The sequence below is a fragment of the Podarcis muralis genome, chromosome 10 (assembly GCF_964188315.1).
Source record: "Podarcis muralis chromosome 10, rPodMur119.hap1.1, whole genome shotgun sequence".
Taxonomy (NCBI): Eukaryota; Metazoa; Chordata; class Lepidosauria; order Squamata; family Lacertidae; genus Podarcis; species Podarcis muralis.
The window spans coordinates 58958177-58980257 of record NC_135664.1 but is presented as its reverse complement, the minus strand read 5'-3'; the positions used below and the strand labels follow the sequence as shown (position 1 = coordinate 58980257).

Here is a 22081-nt window from a genome sequence, read left to right as displayed (position 1 = left end):
GCCAGAGAAAGACGCTTGGAAGGCCACATTCAGCCTCTTGGCCTGGGTTTTCCATCTCTTGCTTTATTTGAAGGAGTTTTCTGTTTGAAGGGCTGCCTAGTCAAAGGAGCACAAGTAGCCATCAAAGTTAGTGATTATACAATCTTTAGAAGACATCTGAAGGCAGCCCTGAATAGGGAAGTTTTTAATGTTTGATGTTTTATTATGTTACTATGTATGCTGGAAGCCACCTCGTCAGGTGGGTGGGGTACAAATAATAAAATTATTATTATTATTATCTTTCAGTTGTCCAGCAGCTGTTGACACCTGGACAGCAGAATGAGCAGGCACCTAAGTTATGTTGTTGTAAGCCCACTACCACAATGTGACCACAGTCATCCACAGAAGATGACTGTATTTTTTACTCAGATCACAGTAATTAATTCTAAATTAACATCTATACATATAAATAGGCATATGAAAATTTTATACCCTCTTTTTTTCCAGTTGACACACGTTACCAAAAAAAGAGAAAATGCAAGTGGCACATAATGGGAAGGAGGTTGCGTGATAGGAATGCAAAGAAATAGATTGAGGTGGGGAAGGGAATGGGAAGAAGAAGGATTATAAGCAGGTGCTTCTTATCCTCCTACTCTGCCCATGGAATTTTACAAACAACTACAGTGGTACCTCGCAAGACGAATGCCTCGCAAGACGGAAAACTCGCTAGACGAAAGGGTTTTTTGTTTTTTGAGCTGCTACGCAAGACGATTTTCCCTATGGGCTTGCTTCGCAAGATGGAAACATCTTGCAAGTTTGTTTCCTTTTTCTTAACACCGTTAATACAGTTGCGACTTGACTTCGAGGAGCAACTCATAGCACGCGGTGTGGTAGCCTTTTTTTGAGGTTTTTGAAGACTTTGGTGATTTTTGAAGCTTTTCCAAAACTTTTCCGACACCATGCTTCGCAAGACGAAAAAAATCACAAGACGACAAAACTCGCGGAACGAATTAATTTCGTCTTGCGAGGCACCACTGTATCTATTTATTTATATATAGGGCAGAAGTACTGGTATCCTCAGGTTGCTTCACAAGTGACATTTTTCGTATATGGTGGCAAAGGCTTCAGCCAGGTCAAAACAAGAAAGTGACCTCATTCATAGGCCTAGCCTGGAGAGCTGGCTCCTTATACAGTATTCCTTTCCTGCTTTGTTTCTTTCATACTCTCAAACAGTGGTGGCTAGTGCCCAATGGGAATGGTAGGGCAGAAGGCAGGGACGTCAATAGGAGGTAAAGCTAGAGCCAATAACAGGCAGAGCCGACTCATTAGTTTTTGGTTCCCATCCTCTAGTGCTACTTTTCTAGAAAAAGAACTCACTGTGCCGGAACTCACCATGAACACCTTCCTTGTTCTCTTATAATGGCAATGGTGCCCACTTGAGAGTTCTGGCAAGTTCTGGCTGAAAAAAACCTGCCCTACCATCCTCCCTGCTGAATTCTTCAAGGGGCAACACTTGAGACTACGGAGTAGGAAACTGATAAACACATACACTCCCAGGCTGATTATAAATAGGAAGGCCGGAAGGTGGGAGCTGACTGAGAGCAGACTAGGGTCAGCGGGCCAGTGTGCCATTCACCCTAAGATCCAGCCTCCACTGCTCTGGAACCACCAGAACATCAGAAATGTTCCCATCAAGCACAGGTGAAAAATAATCTAAGTAGGCCCTTGGAAGACCCAGATGTTCATAGTTATACCTCACCTAGGCCCAAACTACCGTATTTTTCGGCCCATAGGGCGCACCTAGTTTTTTTTTTGGGGGGGGGAATAAAGGAAAAAAATTTATTTTCCCCCCCCCAGGCGTGGGGCTGGGGCGGGGGAAGCCCGAGCTTCCCCCCACCCCAGCCCCCAGAACAGGCAGCTCTCCACAAGCCGTGGGAGAGCTGCACGAAGCCCGAAGCCTGGGGGGTGCTGAGCTCAGCGCGCCCCCAGGCTTCGGGGTGCAGGCAGCTCTCCACAAGCCGTGGGAGAGCTGTGCAACTTCGCGCAGCCCTCCCACGGCTTGCGGATAGCTTCCTGAAGCCTGCATTTGCCCCATAGGACGCACACACATTTCCCCTTCATTTTTGGAGGGGGAAAAGTGTGTCCTATAGAGCGAAAAATACAGTATATGCGATCCTTGCAGAGTTGTGTTTTCAAATGTGATTGTGCCCCAATTATATCTAAAGCATATTTATGAGGTGTTAAAAGGGTGTTTGGTTTTGGCCCTCTTTATCTTTGCCATGCACACTTTGAGGTGTAAATATGGAAGCCCCCTTGCTCTTTGATTTACATTACAAACACATCAGGAAGAAACCAAACCTTGCACTGTTCGCAGTAAGGTGTCTCAAGGACCTACAATAAATGTACAATTGATAACAATATTGTAAGAAAATAAGCACTTTCCTCCCACATCTTATATGAGTGCTGACATATGTTGCTGGAAGGAAATAAACAATTCACAGTACAGTGTCATGGGACTGTTTAAACAAAGAACAGCTTTATGCCTCCAAGGATAAATATTACACAGGAACACAACCTAGCCTCAGAAATGGAGGTTTCAAAATTTTTGGCTGCAATCCTACAGTAAGGCTGTTTAAAAACTACTGAAGTAAAGGGATTTAAGAAGCTTAACTGTGCACAGGATTGCAGCCATGGAACACAAGTCATACGCTGTGGGTTTCTCCTGTTTAAACTTCATTGATTTCATCCAGTTATTACTCAACAAAATGGAAATATGGCAAAGCGATTAAGTTCCATAGCTATCTCCCTTAACCATTACCATGGTGGCTGATGTGCATAGAACCTCTGGTCACCAGCTCTTCTGAACTGCTGCTTTTCTGCCCCTTGTAATCCAACAACATGTGGAGGTTCCTCAACCCTGCTTTACACATCAGTAATCCAACTCCTTGTAGTCCAGCTAGGGCTAGCAGGAGTTGGAGTCCAATAACATCAAGAAAGCAACAGGCTGCCCATTCCTGGTGTGGAGACAACTTGACTTAATTAATCCAAGCAAGCAGCAAAACCACCCTGCTTACTAGACATGTGGAACGTTAGTCCTATAGTCAGTTGCTTGTTAAATTATTTAAAATTATATATAAGAGAATACAGTTCGTTCTGAGCTGCTGCTTTGTATTGGCAGAAAGGCAGGGTTGGTATCAGGAGGGGCTGCCCGTATTGTTGGGTACCTATCAAGATCCACACTGCATCAAGGCCCCCAGTGCTGAACCCTAGAATCCCCTGGTCATATTCCTCCAACTTGCTCCTGCTGCTTGGTTCACCTGCCCCTCTCCAAGTAGTGACTAGAGCAGGAAGGAGAAGCAGCTCCCACCTAGGACTCACAGGGAGAGGGTAGAGCAATTCCCAATGAGGGAATCTAGCCCAAGGGCCCCTCAAAAATCTGAAGTCAACATTGACATAGGGAAATAGCAGCATTTGAAGTGACCAGATGCATCATAATTGCTCATCTGGCTGCCAAACATGGAAATAACTGACTCCTTTTTTTCTTCCCCATGTATAGAGTGAAGTCCTGGGCTGATGCCTTTGGTGGGGACTTATATTACATAGTGACAAAGTATTCTGGCTCTCTTTTATTACAAAAGGTAAGTGGTATATAGGCCACCTATACTTTTCATAGAAGTGCAAATATCCTTCATTATAATCTTTTGTGCAAATATAATCTCCCCCCCCTCTTTAAAAACATATTTCAGAAAAAGCAAGTATTAGGATACTTATTTAGGCTTCATAAGCTAATGCTTGTTCTGATATTTATTTTAAACATGCATACCTTACATTTCTTTGGGATATTCAAGATAGTGTACTGCAGCATCTTATAGTACAGTAATCTCAAAGTTTCAAAAGCTTGTGAATATAAAAATGCTTTTTCTCCCGCCATCATAACACCACAACATGTGGACATCCAATGAAGTTGAATGCTGGAAGATTCAGGAAAGATAAACGAAAATACTTCTTCATGCAGTGCATATTTAACCACAGGAGGCAGTTATGGCCACCAATGTAGATGTCTTCTAAAAAGAATTAGACAAATTCATGGACGAGAGGGCTATCAATGGCTGTTAGCCATGATGGCTAAGCTCTGCCTCCACAGTTGGAGACAATAATGCTTCTAAATACCAGTTGCTGGCAGGGGCGTAGGAAGGGAGGTGCAGGGGATGTGATCTGCCCAGGGTGTCATCCCTGAGGGGGTGACAAAATGGCACACTTACCTGAGCCACGCGTCTCTCCTGGGAGTGACACAGTGGCTCGGGGCCCTGTGCTGCCCAAAACGGCAGCGTGGGGCTTGCATCTGCCAGGCGGACTCTGTGGGCAGCTCGCTGCAGCGCCCCCCTGGGTGGATTGCCCTCCGTGTGCTGGAGCAGCTAGCTACGCCCCTGGTTGCTGGAAACCATAGAAGGAGAGAGTGCTCTTGTACTCAGGTCCTGCTTGCAGGTTTTCCACAGTATCTGGTTAGGATGCTGGATTAGATAGGCCACTGGCCTGATCCAGCAGGCTATTCTTTTATTCTAACAACACCTCCAAGAGAAGGGGGACACCTGCATTCCACTGTTGACTAGCTCACCTCAGCAGTTTTGTACTATTTAGCCATACAACATTTTCTTGGGGCCAATTATTAAGATAGAGCAGTACTTGGGATAAGAAAAGTATGTGGAACAAGCACCTAGCAAAATTAAACAAACAAAAAGTTCCCAAAGCTGTAGTCTTTCCCCAATGAAGTATTGGTATTTGCCTTGTGCTCTTTCTTTGGCTTCTCTCAGTAACATTTTTGCTGTCATGCTGCTTGCATCAATATTACACAGTTATCGCCTGCCCCCCAATCTCTGCTGTTGCCCCAATACACATAGCTTTCAGCAGAGTATAACCTGACAAATTATCATCCTGGCCTTTAGGCGGGCATGCTTTTGACCACATGCTCAGGGAAAGAGGTTTTATGAGCAGAGAAGCAACTCATTTCGCAAAACCTCTGAGAGTTGGAATGGGCTCCTTTAGTTACTATGGTAACTATACAAGATAGATAGCCTGATTCATTTGGGATTGTGCAGATCCTTTTTGATACAGGCATGGGGAATCTATGGCTGTGTAAAACTTGTTAGCCTAGAACTCTCATTATTCTTGACCGTGCTGGCTGATGTTGAGGAGACAAGTTCAACAACATATGAGAGGCCACAGGTTCTGTTTCACTGTTTTAGGTGGTTTTCACATGTGACACAAAAAAATGTGTTGTCTCATGTGAAGTATATTTTAGAAAATCCTACCATGCTTTTCAGCGGCAGTCAGCTGTCCATGTCAGTACCGTGCTTGACAGTGTTACACTACTGGGAGAGGAAAATATTGTCCAATCTGTCTGTCACTGTCACTGTTCTGGAGGCATATTGGCAGCAGGGTGGGGCAGTGCTGTGCTTCTTTGAGAGTGTGCTGAGAAGTTAATATCCTGCTCAGCACTAGAATGGGAGCATACACACCAGCAGCATATAATGGCACTAATGTCTGTTGTATAGCATATCATAGAATCATAGAATCATAGAGTTGGAAGAGACCACAAGGGCCATCGAGTCCAACCCCCTGCCAAGCAGGAAACACCATCAGAGCACTCCTGACATATGGTTGTCAAGCCTCTGCTTAAAGACCTCCAAAGAAGGAGACTCCACCACACTCCTTGGCAGCAAATTCCACTGTCGAACAGCTCTTACTGTCAGGAAGTTCTTCCTAATGTTTAGGTGGAATCTTCTTTCTTGTAGTTTGGATCCATTGCTCCGTGTCCGCTTCTCTGGAGCAGCAGAAAACAACCTTTCTCCCTCCTCTATGTGACATCCTTTTATATATTTGAACATGGCTATCATATCACCCCTTAACCTCCTCTTCTCCAGGCTAAACATGCCCAGCTCCCTTAGCCGTTCCTCATAAGGCATCATTTCCAGGCCTTTGACCATTTTGGTTGCCCTCCTCTGGACACGTTCCAGTTTGTCAGTGTCCTTCTTGAACTGTGGTGCCCAGAACTGGACACAGTACTCCAGGTGAGGTCTGACCAGAGCAGAATACAGTGGCACTATTACTTCCCTTGATCTAGATGCTATACTCCTATTGATGAGGCCCAGAATTGCATTGGCTTTTTTAGCTGCCGCGTCACACTGTTGGCTCATGTCAAGTTTGTGGTCAACCAAGACTCCTAGATCCTTTTCACATGTACTGCTCTCAAGCCAGGTGTCACCCATCTTGTATTTGTGCCTCTCATTTTTTTTGCCCAAGTGCAATACTTTACATTTCTCCCTGTTAAAATTCATCTTGTTTGTTTTGGCCCAGTTCTCTAATCTGTCAAGGTCGTTTTGAAGTGTGATCCTGTCCTCTGGGGTGTTAGCCACCCCTCCCAGTTTGGTGTCATCTGCAAATTTGATCAGGATGCCCTTGAGTCCATCATCCAAGTCGTTGATAAAGATGTTGAATAAGACCGGGCCCAAGACAGAACCCTGTGGCACCCCACTAGTCACTCTTCTCCAGGATGAAGAGGAACCATTGATGAGCACCCTTTGGGTTCGGTCAGTCAGCCAGTTACAAATCCACTGAGTGGTAGCATAGTCAAGACCGCATTTTACCAGCTTCTTTACAAGAATATCATGGGGCACCTTGTCAAATGCCTTGCTGAAATCAAGGTAGACTACATCCACTGCGTTCCCTTCATCTACCAGGCTTGTAATTCTGTCAAAAAACGAGATCAGGTTAGTCTGACATGACTTATTTTTCAGAAATCCATGCTGACTATTGGTGATCACAGCATTCCTTTCTAGGTGCTCACAGACTGTTTGCTTAATGATCTGCTCCAGAATCTTCCCTGATATTGATGTCAGACTGACTGGGCGGTAATTATTTGGGTCCTCTCTTTTCCCCTTTTTGAAAATAGGGACAACATTTGCCCTCCTCCAGTCTGCCGGGACTTCGCCTGTTCTCCAGGAATTCTCAAAGATGACTGCCAGTGGTTCTGAAATCACATCTGCCAGTTCTTTTAATACTCTTGGATGCAGTTCATCTGGCCCTGGAGACTTGAATACATCTAGACTAGCCAAGTATTCTTGTACTATCTCCTTAGTTATTCTGGGCTGTGTTTCCTCTGCTGAATCATTTGCTCCAAATTCTTCAGGTCGGGCATTGTTTTCTTTATCGGAGAAGACTGAGGCAAAGAAGGCATTGAGGAGTTCAGCCCTTTCTGTGTCCCCTGTTTGCATTTCACCATCTTCTCCTCTGAGTGACCCCACGGTTTCTTTGTTCTTCCTTTTGCTACGAACATACCCATAAAAGCCTTTTTTGTTGCTTTTAACCTCTCTAGCAAGCCTGAGTTCATTTTGTGCTTTAGCTTTTCTGACTTTGTGTCTACACGTGCTGGCTATTTGTTTGAATTCCTCTTTGGTGGTTTCCCCCCTTTTCCATTTTTTGTACACATCCTTTTTTAATCTTAACTCAGTTAAAAGTTCTTTAGATAGCCACCCTGGCTTCTTTAGGCACCTTCCATGTTTCCGTCTCATTGGTATTGCCTGAAGTTGTGCTTTTACTATCTCCCTCTTAACAAACTCCCAGCCATCTTGAACTCCCTTTCCTTTTAGTATTACTGTCCATGGGATCTCACCCAGCACTTCCCTAAGCTTTATGAAGTCGGCTTTCTTAAAGTCGAGAAATTGAGTCCTAGTATGCTTGGCTGCTCCTTTCCGCTGTATAGTAAACTTCAGAAGAGCATGATCACTCGCGCCTAATGATCCTTCCACTTCTACCCCACTAACCAGGTCATCAACATTGGTTAGGACCAGATCTAAAATGGCTGTTCCTCTTGTTGCTTCTCCCACTTTCTGGACAATGAAGTTGTCTGCAAGGGCAGTGAGGAATCTGTTTGACCTTATGTTCTTGGCTGAGTTTGACATCCAACAAATATCCGGGTAATTGAAGTCCCCCATTACTACTATCTCCCTTCCTTTTGCATGCTTGGCCATCTGTTCCAGGAAGGCATCATCTATGTCCTCCGTTTGGCTTGGGGATCTATAGTAAACTCCCACAATGAGGTCACTGTTATTCTTCTCTCCCTTAATTTTGACCCAAATGTTCTCACTTTGGCTTTGAGGTTCTAAATCTTGGATCTCTTCACAGGTATACACATCCCTGACATATAACGCCACTCCTCCTCCTTTCTTGTCTGGTCTGTTTCTTTGAAATAGATTGTATCCCTCCATTATTACATTCCAATCGTGGGATTTATCCCACCAGGTTTCAGTGATTCCTATTATGTCATATTTAGTTTGCTGTACCAGGAGCTCAAGCTCATCTTGTTTATTTCCCATGCTTTGCGCATTAGTGTACAGACATTGAAGTCCATTAATCATTCCCCCGTGTCTCTTATTTAAGGATTTTCTCCTCCCACCACTAGGTCTGCATGCTCTTTGCTCCATTCGGTCTATGACATTTGGATGATCATCTTCATCAATTGATAGACTCCTACCTTCAGGAGCACTGTCTCCCTCCCCCACATTAGTCAGTTTAAAGCCCTCCTGATGAGGTTTCTGAGATTTTTTGCAAAAACATTCCTCCCAACCGTTGTGAGGTGCAGCCCATCGCTTGCCAGAAGTCCATCTTCAAGAAACTGCATTCCATGATCTAAGAATCCAAACCGTTCCTGTTTGCACCATTTGCGAAGCCAGTTGTTCACTTCCACTATTTTTCCCTCTCTCCCTGGGCCACGTCGTTCAACTGGGAGGACAGATGAGATGACAATTTGTGCATTTAATTGCTTCAATTTCCTGCCCAGAGCCTCGTAATCTCTTTTGATCTTCTGGAGGCTATTGCTTGCAGTGTCATTGGTTCCCACATGAACCAAGAGGAAGGGGTATTTGTCAGTGGGTTTTATGATTCCTTGCAGTCGTTCAGTTACATCTTGGATCTTAGCCCCGGGGAGACAGCACACTTCCCGAGACATCTTGTCAGGCCCACAGATCACTGCTTCTGTTCCCCTCAGTAGGGAATCCCCTATCACCACTACACGCCTCCTCTTAGGTCTGGTCGGGGTTCTTCTGTGAGCTGTCGGTTCCAAGGTCGCCTGGACATTCCCAGAGGACTGCCTTTGCTCCTCGTCTTCATATACCTGATCGACTGTAATGAGGGAGAGATCCTCAAATGGAGTCTGCTCTTCGTCTTCCATGCTAGGGGAAAGGACCTCAAAGCGATTGCGTATTTCTAAACAATCAGAGCGAACCCTGGGCCTCCTACTTCTTTGAGTCACGTTTCTCCATATATCTGGCTCCTGTGTTGGTGAACTAGCCACCTTCTCAGGGGAGTCCCCTGTCTCTTCATTGGTGGAGACGGTGTGCTCTGTTGCTTCCAAGAAGAGTTCCAGCTCTCTAATTCTTTGGAGCGTAGCTACACGTTCCTCCAGTTGCTGGACTTTGTCTTTTAAGAGGGCAATCAACATGCAATTGCTGCAGGTAAAGCTGCCTGCAACCTTTGGCAAGATGGCAAACATTGCGCAGGAACCACAGGCGACTGCAGCTGTTCCCTCACCCTCCATCTTGGGAACGTGTCGTTGGGGGTGACTACAGTGGTCCTCTATCATAAAAAGTGTGGAGACAGGACAAATAAATCCCTCCCAAAAAACCTAGGTCTCCCCCAACAAATGTTTGAGACTAGCTCCCCTAAATCTAAAATATGGATCAAACTGCTGCCCTGAAGCTCTGATAAGCTCCTCCCACAGCTAATCACCTACCTCAACAGAAGCCCTGCCCCCTCTGACCTTTGCCCAGAGAGAGCAGCTAATCAGCCACAAGAAACTCACACAAGAAAACCCTTTTTGTTCCTTCTTCAGCTGCTGCCCTAAAGCTCTGTGGTTTAAAAATAGCAGTTGTGGTTTTTCTGAACAAACAATGTTTTGGTTCGTCATATTCCATAGTACTTTGCAGTTTTGTAACAGGTTATCAAAGATCCTATGCATAGACTAATAAATATTTTTGCTGGTGTGGCATGATTTGGTATTTTTCCATCTCACACTTTCCTGCACCTTCTATGGACTGTTTATTCTCCCCCACCCCAAGACAGAGAATAGGTAATTGCTATGGGGTGTGATGGTACAGGAAGAGAGGGCATAAGAACAAAAAATAAAGAGCAAAGAAGGATTGGGCAAATGATTGGCACTTCCCTTCATGCAGGCCATATGCACTATTTTGCCTGTAAATTAATTGCCTTCAATAATACAACATATGCCTGTTATATCTGCTTCAGTAGAAGTGTATCATTATTATAGTTTATTTTTCTGTAGACTGCATGTTTAATTGGTGAGCTGTTTTAATCCTTACTAGAATGTATTCAGTTTTCATTTCCTGTAGTTAATCCTAATAATAATAATAATAATAATAATAATAATAATAATAATACCACCATGTGGTGAGCTTGGTGTGTGTGTGTGTGTATACACACAGAGAGATAGATATTGTCCCCAGTAGTAATACCATTTTTCATTGGTTAATTTCCTCATTAAATAGAATAAAACACATCTATTGTGCATTCCCTGTTATAGCTCAAGTTTTTAATTGCTTGGCAAAGGTATTCTTAGCGACTACTAAGAGTTTAATAAGAGTAATCTATCTTTATGACGACCAGTATGCTTTACAATAGGTAGTCTGAGGCTGCAATCCTAAACATGCTGACTAAGGAGAAAGTGCCATTGAGCTCTGTAGGACTTCCGCGGAAACATGCATAAGATTGTAATGATAACTGAATCAAAATTTAATTTATGCCTAGTCAGGATGTTAATCTTGACCAGTACATCTGGGCAGCTCCACAGTGGCCCCAGATACAGAAGTAATTTGCATCATGACATTTCCAACATCAACACTAATTAATGTGGGCTGGAATGCAGAAGAGAAACCAAATACACAATCCAGGAAATGGATGGTTTGACAACTTTTGAAATCTGCTGTTTCTTTACGCCCTTTTGCCATTCCTAATTTAGCTTCATGTCTCTTATCGTGCTTCTTTTGGTAGATTTTATGATGGCTGAACTGACTTTTTGTTGGCAAGTTTTCAGGAGTACCTCAGCCAACAAGGTCAGAGTCACAGGGCTTCTGAGGGTGGTAGACAGAGTTTTGGTGGGGAGCTGCAAGCATTCTTGGATGACATGGATTATTTAGATCCTTTCCAATCTGGGTTCAGACCTGGCCATGGGACTGAGTCACCCTTGGTCACCCTGATGGATGACCATTACAAGAAAGTGGAACAAGGAGGGTGCAACCTTGCTCCTGCTTCTCTTTCGATACCGCTGACCATAGTAATCTTCTTTGACTGGCTCTGTGGAATGGGAATTGGGAGCACTATTGCAGTGGTTCTGATCCTACCAACAGGACCGAGTCCAGAGACTAATGCTGGGAGAGTGTTTTTTGGCCTCCTGGCAGGTTTGGGGCAAGTACACTGATGACACTCAGTTCTGTTTATCCAGATCTGTTTAGCATATAACACCTCTGCTAAGACATTTGCACTGGTTGCTCATTTGATATCAGGCCAAGTTCAAGGTGTTTTCATTTGATATCAAGCCAAGATATCATTTGATATCAGGCCAAGTTCAAGGTGTTATCAGTGCCTTTCCCCCCAGGGGGTACTCAAGGGTATGCAGTACCAGCACCTTTCTTTCTTTTTTGTTTTTGTTAAAAAGTGTAGTATGTGTAATAATTTGATGGTGAGTACTGGCACCCATTTTTCTAGGGGGGAAAAGCACTGGGTGTTATTATTAGTATCTAGAACCCTTAAGATCTTGGACTAGTTTACTTGCAGGATGACCTTATCCCATATATGTGGACTGCTTTGATCTGCAAAATTGACCCTATTATGGATGCCACATGAAACTCATTCTGCACTCATAGTGTGGCAGCACCTGTACTTTGGAACGCCCTGTCTATTGACATCAGGCAGGTGTTTTCACTGTATTATTTTCGGCACCTCTTTAAAACATTTTTATTTTAATAGGCAACCCTTTCCAGATATGGAGAAGTAACATGTGTTTTTATCTCTTTTTAGTTATTGTTGATTTAAAACATCTTTGGAATATTTTTAAATAACTGAGAATTTTTATATTTTATTTTACATTTTTGTAAAATGCTTCAGAGGTTTTCTGGCAATCAAGCAGTATGTAAATCTTGTCCCCTCTTGGCAGCTGCTCTAGTGCTTGTTTTTAAAATAGAATTATTATTCTTGCTTGCCCTCTGATCCAGGAAATAAGAAATCATACAATAAAAACATAACAGCCTCCTGGATCAGGCCCATGGCCCATCCTGTTCTCACAATGGCCAACCAGGTGCCTGTGGGAAACCTGCAAGTAGGTTTTCCACTTTTCCCATCCTGTGGTTTCTAGTAATTGGTAGTAAGTTTGATGACATCACAGTGCCTTATAGGCAAACAAGCTATACAGGCAACTCCTGGTTTGTGAAGGGGTCGCATTTTGGGTCATTGCGCACTTGCGTGAAATTGCGTACAACCAGAACACCCAGTGAAAAAGCCTGCAAACACCCTGTTCTGCCCCCACCCTGCCCCATTTTGTGATTTTTAATGACGTTTTAGGGTTACTTCTGGGTTTGCTGTGATGCAGTCGCTGCCTGTATGATGACACCACTAATCCAAATCAGAGTGAGGGTAATGTTTACTGGCTTCACCCTGAATGAGGGAACTTTTTTTCTCTGATTCTAAGTCGCCCTTTCTCAATATTGCTGAAATGCGTAAGTGGGTTAATGGGTGTGATCAATTTAATGAAACACACCCACCCATTTCATCATGGAACGTGTCAGGCATAGCCCTACTGGCTTTAGCCCAAACGTAGCAGAGTTTTCCTGCACAGCGAGGAAGCTAGTTGCGGCAGTAATGACAAGTCAGCTAGACTCAGAATAACTATTTACAGGATTTATTAAAAAGAAAAATAAAACCAGCAGAGTTTCTGCATACAAATCAAAGCAAAATAAACCCTCTCTTTCTCTCTCTCTCTCTCTCAAAACCATACAAAGCACTTCTACTCCTAACAACACCTCACCTCAAACTGAGCTAGCAATCCCTTGATAACAGAGCAGAGTGCTGGTCGTTAACCAATCAGAGTGAGTAGTTTCTAGGTCAAGCAGACCTGGGCTTTCTGCCAAGAGTAAATTGACACCACCTTGAGTTAATTGTGAGAAGCCAGAATCTGCAAGTTTCCCACGAGAACCAATTAACAGAAACTGAAACTGAAACTGAACACCCCCTCACAGATTCTGCTGAACAATTAACACCAAATACACCTATGTAGAAGATCATTTTTCCAGCAAACCTAAACCCTTGCACATTCGCTTGTTCTTTACCTTTGCCAATGGTTTAGTTAACACATCTGCTACATTTTCTTCACTTGGTACATAAGTACAGGTGATTATATTGTCTTGTACACAGCAACGTACATTTTGGTATTTTACAGAGATATGTTTGGAACGCGATTTGAAACCCTCTGTTTTACTTAATGTTATACAAGCTTGATTATCAATGTAAACTTGTACTGGTTCTCCACAATTTACATTTAAATCTGCTAACAAATGCTTCAAATAAATCACCTCGTTGCACAATTCACTCAATGCGGCGTACTCTGATTCCGTTGATGACACACTTACAACGTCTTGCTTGCGTGACCGCCAGCTGATTAAAGCTCCACCAACCATTATGACTAGTCCTGTGACAGATTTTCTATCCGGCAAATTTCCCCAGTCACTATCACAGTAGCAACTCAACATTTCATCCTCTGAAGAATTTAATTGTAACATATAGCCAATTGTCTGTTTGAGATATCTCAGAACTTGTTTTACCCCTTTCCAGGCATTTAGTGTGGGTTTTGAGACCAATCTACTTAATATGCCTACTGCATAGCTAATATCAGGTCTGGACCACTGTGCTAGATACAATAAACTTCCAATTACAGAGTGATATACATCAGGATGTTCAAATTCAGGACTCTCATCTATATGAAGTGTTTTTATGAAACCTGGATCCATAGGCACCACTGCCCCTTTGCAATCCTGCATCCTGTATGTAGTCAGTAGTTGTTTAACTTTGTTCTGCTGACTAATTAGGCAGCTGCCATCTTGGGCCCAGCACACTTCCAACCCTAGATATGTCCTAACCGGGCCTAAGTCTCGTCATAATCTTTTCCAGGCCTCTGAGAGTATCCTTGAGCCACTAAACGAGCTTTGTATTTGTACTCTCCTGTCACCAGAGGTTTAAGTTTGTACACCCACCTGCAGCCTACAATCTTTGCCCCCTCAGGCGCTGCTACTGGTGTAAAAACCTTGTGCTCATTCAGAGAGGACATCTCTTCCTCCATTGCCTGTTTCCAGCGCTCTGCCTCCTCTTTTGGTAACTTTAACACATCCTGAAAACTCTTGGGTTCTGCAATTACACTAAACACATTTGCAGTATCTGGGGAAAAACGCACCGGAGGCACTCCTTTGTTTTGTCTTTTAGATCTTCTGGGAGAAAATTTTTCTTCTGACCCACTTTCCTCCTCAGAACTACGACCTCTCTTTTGTTGCTTAGCAACTGGTCTTTGGCTAACTCCACTTTCTTGAGAGCTCTTATCTGAACTTTCCTCCCCCTCAGACTCTGATTCTCTATGTCTACCTTCAGAGTCATGAAGCTCCTGGGAAGGTTCAAACCAAACCTCAGTATTGGCATGTAGTCTCTCCCAGCCACTATGTTCACAAAAACTGGCATTCCTGGAGATCACAATGCCATTTGTCCCTTCAGCAAAGCGGAAACCTTTTCCCAGCTCCTGGTAACCCACAAACACTAACTGTTTGGTCTTAGGATCTCCCTTCTTCCTCATTTGTTCCGGAATTAATACCCAGGCTTTTGATCCAAACACATGCAAATGGTCAATTTTGGGTTTTTTCTGAAACAATTTAAAGTACGGAGTTGTACCTATTGTTTGATGAAAGAGCCTGTTTTGGAGATAACATGCGGTGAGCATGCTCTCCCCCCAATAAGACATGGGTAAATCAGCATCGTCAAGCATGGCAAACATCATATCTTGTAAAGATCTGTTTTTTCGCTCTGCAACGCCATTCTCCTCTGGGGAAAAAATGTTCGTTTTTCTATGCCCAATGCCACGCTTTTGTAACCAATCTTTAAAGGCATTTGACATAAATTCGCCACCTCTGTCCGTCTGAATCCTTTTGAGTTTAATGGACAGAAATCTTTCCACAGATGCCACCCAGCCTTTAAACTTAGTGAACACATCACCCTTATTCTTCATGGGAAAAACCCAGGAGTAACGCGTGGCGTCATCCACAATTGTTAATGAAAAGCGCGATCCACCCCTGCTTACAGCAAATGGACCAATTACGTCCATGTGAACCAGCTGTAGCGGTGACTCACTAACTCTGTCACTTCTGGGGTAAGAGACTCTGTGGGTTTTAACCTTTTTACAAACATTACAATCAAGGTACTTGTTACAACTCTTTAAATTACCCCCATCAGCCAATTCAGACATTTTTAGTACACTTTTCCAGCAAGCATGCCCCATTTTCCTATGCAATAAGTGCACACAGTTGTCATGTATAGCTTTGTTATTCACTGCAGGCTGAGATTTACTGACTACTGCTGCAACTTGAGATCCTGCTTTAAGCCAAAACAAGCCTCCCTCTGACTTAGCAGTGCCTAAAATCTCACCAGCCTTCTTAATAATGCAACTGTCTCCTTCAAAATACACTTTAAACCCGGCTTTTAGCAAACAATCTACAGACATCAGATTGCTCCTTACTGACGGCACACAAAGTACATTTTGCAGGCATTCACGAAGACAAGGAACAAAAACTGCACCCCCCGAAATCACTTCGGAAGTACTTCCGTCTGCTAGAGCCACCTGGCTGCGCTGTGCTGAGTTCTTGGAAACAAACAATTCATCTGAATTTACTATGTGGCGAGATGCTCCCGAATCGACCACCCAGACCGCTTGTTTCTCATCAGCAATCTTGACCTCGCCGGTCACCAGCTGAGCCGACTGTTTTCGTTTGAAGAATTTCTTTTTTCGCTGCTGCTGCTGCTGATCTCGTCTCTGCTCCTGCACCGGCAACTGAGACTTGACCAACTCCGGACATTGTCGTTTTAGATGCGCTGAGGACCCACATTGGAAACAACGCCTAACAGCAAACACTGACTCCTCACCGGTACGCTGCTTTTGCGTCACCTCTGGCACGGCATGAGAACTCGTTCCAAACCGCCCACCTGTAGAAGCCTCTGCAGCCAACGACCTTTCTTGCCTCTTCTGCCATTCTTCAATCAAGCGCCCAGTAACGTAACTGACTGATAAATCACGCTCCTGCATGCCTTCTAGAGACAAAACTAAATTATCCCAGCTTTCCGGGAGAGAACTCAAAATAATAGCCACCTTCTCCTGCTGGTCTAACGCACAGTCTCTTTCCTGTAGCGCAACAAACTTTAACTGTAAACTGTGTAGGTGTTCCTGCATTGTAACCCCAGGCTGTAACATTGCCTTGTACAATGCCTTGCGAATGAACAGCTTGGAAACCGCTGTCTCACGCACATGGAGTTCTTTAAGTGCTTGCCACACACCTCTAGCTGTCTTGATTCCCCTCACATACGGCAACTGGGAATCTTCCAGCCCCAAGACAATTGTGGCCCTTGCTCTTTGGTCTTTATCGAGGTCTTCATCATCAGGCTTCGCAGGAAACTTACTCACCACTTGCCAGAGACGATCCCTCTGCAGCACTGCCTGCATGCGTTCCGACCACAGCAAGTAATTGGAGTCATTCAGACGCTCAAAAGCCATCTGAACTGGTTGTGAGGCCATCTTGAGAGCGATGTCCCTGGAACCCGGAACCAGCTACTCACGACCACCGAGAGAGAAAACAGGAACCACAGCACCCAGCACTCACACGCTGCAGCTGTTGTCCTTGTGTCCGCTGCGTCACCAGCTCACCACGGTCAGGAACCAGCCAGAGAACAACAACTTCTGGAACTACTGGAACCAACGCCGTTGATGCTGACACCACCGCAACTCAGGCTGGCAGCACAATGCCCATAACCTCATGGAACTTTGGAGTGTCAGGCATAGCCCTACTGGCTTTAGCCCAAACGTAGCAGAGTTTTCCTGCACAGCGAGGCAGCTAGTTGCGGCAGTAATGACAAGTCAGCTAGACTCAGAATAACTATTTACAGGATTTATTAAAAAGAAAAATAAAACCAGCAGAGTTTCTGCATACAAATAAAAGCAAAATAAACCCTCTCTTTCTCTCTCTCTCTCAAAACCATACAAAGCACTTCTACTCCTAACAACACCTCACCTCAAACTGAGCTAGCAATCCCTTGATAACAGAGCAGAGTGCTGGTCGTTAACCAATCAGAGTGAGTAGTTTCTAGGTCAAGCAGACCTGGGCTTTCTGCCAAGAGTAAATTGACACCACCTTGAGTTAATTGTGAGAAGCCAGAATCTGCAAGTTTCCCACGAGAACCAATTAACAGAAACTGAAACTGAAACTGAACATTTCAGGTCAACCATAGATTTTATTGACTGGATGTTTAGAGCACTGTTGATGTTACAGTGCTTACCAGTGCCAAAGGTGCTAACTCATCTTCATTGGAAGTGGACCTTTTTGCTATGAAGTGAGAAATGAATTCTTGTGGCTTTCCTGTAGGACTCGTCTGACAAATGGTTCTTGGTATTTCATTACTTACATAGATCATTAGTTTTCCCCATGAAATCCGCAGGTGCCTGTTGGGATTTGTGTGGACTGGAAGTCCTATAGCTCTTGTTCTATATCTGCTGTTCTCAATTAAACCTGGTGCACCCAAGGAGGCAGAACTTTATCCTTTTGCTGTGGCTTTTAAGGATGTTTGTTTTGCGTGTTTAGACCTTTTAACCTCCCCCTTAAATAAATTCAGACAAGACTCAAATTTTGGTTTGGTTTTTGGCAGAATTTAGGCCACAACTTTATTGATTACATCAAGTGAGTGGTTGCATAGGCTCTGGTTTGACTAGCTCCCTGCACCGTGGCAGGAAGCGCTGACCCAGGGCACCAGCATAGGTCAGCCTAGGGTGAACATCTGGAACAGCGGAAAGCCGGGGTCAGGCTAGTCCACCACCCAGATGTCCCCCTGGACTCAGGCACAGGCACAACCCCTCTCAGGGTTGACCAAAACATTGAGTCCCTGGATTCCTTTAACAGAATACCCTTCTCATAGGGATGACGAGAGCGTTCCCCTATGCCTATCACCTGAACCAGAGCCTATCCACAACCTTACAAGTTGTGACGATTTGCTATGTGGCAGGCGAAACCCAAATGGCAACAGCCAATCAGCCAAGTGGGGAAAATTCCTGCCGTGCCCCTGTCCCAATGACAGACAACACACGACGGCATAGCAAGGTCAAACGCAAGCCCTAAATATAGGGAGAGGTGGGCGGGTGTTCCAATGCACTGACCCAAAGAGGAAGCTCAGGGTCACATGCATGGGCATATATAGGTCCCTCAATCCATTTGGCTAGCATCCCATTGGCCTCATTAAACCCAGCATCAAGGGACCTACCAACAGGGTGTTGTGGCTATCCAATCATACCCTCCCACAACACAGGGTTTGGTTGCCAGGTCGCACCGCAACACGTGCCTTCTTTGAGGGAGGAAACAATTTCTCTTTGCTGCCTCTTCTATGAGTCTATAACACTGTATAAAAATGGTTCTATTTTGGCTCAGTGTTGTAATGGCTTTAAATGTCCCACAAGGGTTGTTTGCCCTTTGATGCAATATACTCTAGAGAAGGGATATGAGTGTGCAGCTTTCTGGAGGATGGCATACCATTTGTGTATGAATCAATGCTTCAGAGAACTTGAGTCCTGTCAAAATCTTCCAGTGCTGCAGTTGTGTCTGTTATTGCTTGGAGGGGAAAGCTTTAGGTGGAAATATTGCTCTGTCAAACCACCTTTCCTAAGCTAATCACTCACTTTCTCTGCCATTGTCTTGCTACTAAATTTCATCATGGGAATGAAGCATCCCACTTAGGTGGTTTGGGGAAAGTAGCATATATCATTCTTTGCACTTGTCCTCATTTCTCTGTGAACATCAGAGTTGGATGCTGCAAGCAACAAATCACTTTTCTGTTTTATAACAAATCCATTTACTGCTATAACTATCAGAGGAGCTGACAGAGAAACCAATAAGATGTTTCGTGCAGCACCAACTCATCTCTTTTCCCACGGAGCCCAGTATGATGTTTCCATCCTCAAGAAATTGAATTTGACCCAAGAATGTGCAACACAGTACTGAACCAGGTTCTCTGTTGCTAAGCTGTTTCTCAGGCCCAAACTAAATTTGATAGTTAACCAAGTTATTTAAATCTATGTCTGAATTATGTAATCACATATAAAGTGAAGGACAGCTAGTATAATGATGCATGGAACTTAAGTTAAAGAGAATAGGGTTCCTGTGGGGATCGGAGGGAACTATTTCAATTTATGACACGACTTTCACTTGCAGTGAAACATTTGATGTAGACCTAGCTTCTGCTTTAGATTCTCTCCGCTTGCGTCCATACTTTATAACTTAAGCATGGAGATAGCAGATGAACTGTGACTTTTCCAAAATATAGTAGTAAGAAGCCAGAAGCTGTGAAATGTAGTCTGAGCCCACAAACAGCAACCTAGGTCGGCTATTAAAGGTATAATTGCTGTCACAAGCGCATGATGCCCACAGGCAGTGCAGGGACAACTGAAAGAATGGGCAGAGGAAACATACTGGGTTGAATTAGGCCACGACTTTATTTATTACAGGAAAGGGTAGGTTTGGCTAAGGCATTGGTTTAACAGGGTACCCCCACAACTAAGGATCTGGTCCAAAATTGTGACGGTTGCTATGAGGTAAGTGAAAACTTGCAAGCTGGCCAGTTTGCTTGCAGAAAATTCCTCCCTGGCCCCGAATATGGTGAACAAGTAAACAGTAGCAAGACCCATATATGTGTGGTATACATGGTTCTCCCACTTCCCATTGTATCTTCACAACAATCCTGTGAGGTGGGTTAGGCTGAGAAACAGTAGGTGCCCCAAGGTCATCCAGTAAGCCTCAGGTCTTTATTTTTTCGTGTTTTTGCCTGAACAAAATGTGGTGGGCACTGTTCCATTGTGAGCCTACCACAGAATGTATTATGTACATCTGGATGACACACCCTTATAGAAAAGAATGAAAGCTTGTAAGATACAAAAGTCTCGCTGCTTATCTTCATGCCTGTTGTTCCACCCTGAATCACTCCGGTGTCATTATTGTTAATGAATTCTGAGATTGTTAATATTTGATCTAGAAAGACAGACAGAAGACAGACATTTCTATGCAGAAGGCACACAAGAGATTCTCATCCAGCTGTGCGTTCCTAGGTGGGATTTCCTGATCTCACAGGGGAGGAGCACAATTAAAACTCTTAGAGTAGCAGAGCTGAGCATATTTGTCAGCAAAATTGTGTTGCTGAATCAAGTGGATTAGGCAGCAGATGATGTGTGATGATGAGTATCATGAACTTTCCCATTAACCCCTAGGCCTTCTGCCTCTGGTCCATGCACACCTCTCCTTTGCAGCGTTACCAGGCTAACCTTTGTGATCACCCTCTCCTCTTCCCTGCTCCACTAGCATCAGCATGGATGCAGAGGCTGTATTTAATCCTGCAAAGCCCTTGCATTGCTAATCACACCAAGCAAAGCTGGCAGCTTCTATGCATGCCTACTAGGGGCTTGATATGATTCTATTTCTGTCTGGCTGCCTCCTCCCCTTTCCACCCTCAAGGCATTTCTTACCCCACATATGCTCCACAGTTTTCTCTAATGAATGAATGAGCCTTTATAATGGCAGGATCTTTGATTGCTCATCTTATTCCTCCAAATTATCATTGCAGGTAATATAATTGTCCATATATAGAGAGCTTGCAAAATGCCTAAATATTCTTTAACATTAGAATTGCTTCCAATTTATTTTGAAATTATTGGTGCATGCAAGTTTTTCACTACATTTGCCTGATGACATCACCAAAGTGGCAACACCACATAATTTTTTTTACATGTAATCTGGCTTTCCCCTTATCATGGAAAATCTGATAAGCAAAAATAACCTGGTGTACTTCTGCAGTGCCCACTGGTGTGGAAGCCCATTAGAGCATTTTGTGGCTGGTTTGTCATGTGTGTGATGACATTGCAGTGGATAGATTCTGTCAACTAACCATGAGGAACACTTGGATGAAGCTGATTATCTGGACCCACTCCCATCTAGGTTCAGACCTGGTTTGAGGCCAAATCACCCTGACAGTTATCTGGAGAAGGACAGGGGAAATGTAACCCTGTTAATTCTCCTTCGTCTCCCAGTGGTTTTTTGAAACCATTGCATTGACTACAGTACAGTGGTACCTTGGGTTACATACGCATCAGGTTACAGACTTCGCTAACCCAGAAATACTACCTCAGGCTAAGAACTTTGCTTCAGGATGAGAACAGAAATCGTGCTCTGGCGGCACGGCGGCAGCGGGAGGCCCCATTAGCTAAAGTGGTGCTTCAGGTTAAGAACAGTTTCAGGTTAAGAATGGACCTCCGGAACGAATTAAGTACTTAACCCGAGGTACCACTGTATATGTAGATTTGGAGTTGGAGCCACTGTAATATGGTGGTTCCACTTCTACTACCTTCAGGGCCTTTTCCAGAGAGTAGGATTGAGAAGCTCTTCCTCAGCACCATAACAGTTTTGCTGGATCATTCCATCCTGTCCTCAGCGCTGTTCAACACATATATGAAACTGTTAGGAATAATCATTAGGAGATTTGGAGTGAAGTACAACCAGTACGCTGATGACACCCAGCATTCCATCTCTATTTCTCTGTGTCATCTGACTCGGGAATGGTTGTGCAGATTCTAGAGCAGTACCTGGAGGCAGTGGTGAGATGATACAGTAAGTGGCTGCATCCTGACAGATACAGACAGAGGCATTGTGGGTAGGCTGTTCCTAGGTCTGGGAATTAGACGAGCTGCCTGTTCTGAGATGGGGTT

The 22081-nt window shown here is 44.1% G+C and overlaps 1 protein-coding gene and 1 non-coding gene across 4 annotated transcripts in view; both read left to right on the top strand.

Annotated features, from left to right (window-relative positions):
- The first annotated feature begins 3408 nt into the window (after positions 1–3408).
- CACNA2D4 (calcium voltage-gated channel auxiliary subunit alpha2delta 4) overlaps positions 3409–22081 on the top strand; it is a 164363-nt gene continuing 145690 nt past the window's right edge. For all 3 annotated transcript variants that reach the window (XM_077935165.1, XM_077935163.1, XM_077935162.1), the window contains exon 1: positions 3409–3617. In XM_077935165.1, coding sequence (XP_077791291.1) covers positions 3528–3617 — 90 coding nt within the window. In that variant the 5' untranslated portion in view covers positions 3409–3527. The remainder of the gene's footprint in view (positions 3618–22081) is intronic.
- LOC114606074 (small nucleolar RNA SNORA74) lies at positions 5296–5494 on the top strand. Its single transcript, XR_003708769.2, has one exon. It is a non-coding gene; the product is annotated as a small nucleolar RNA SNORA74 (small nucleolar RNA).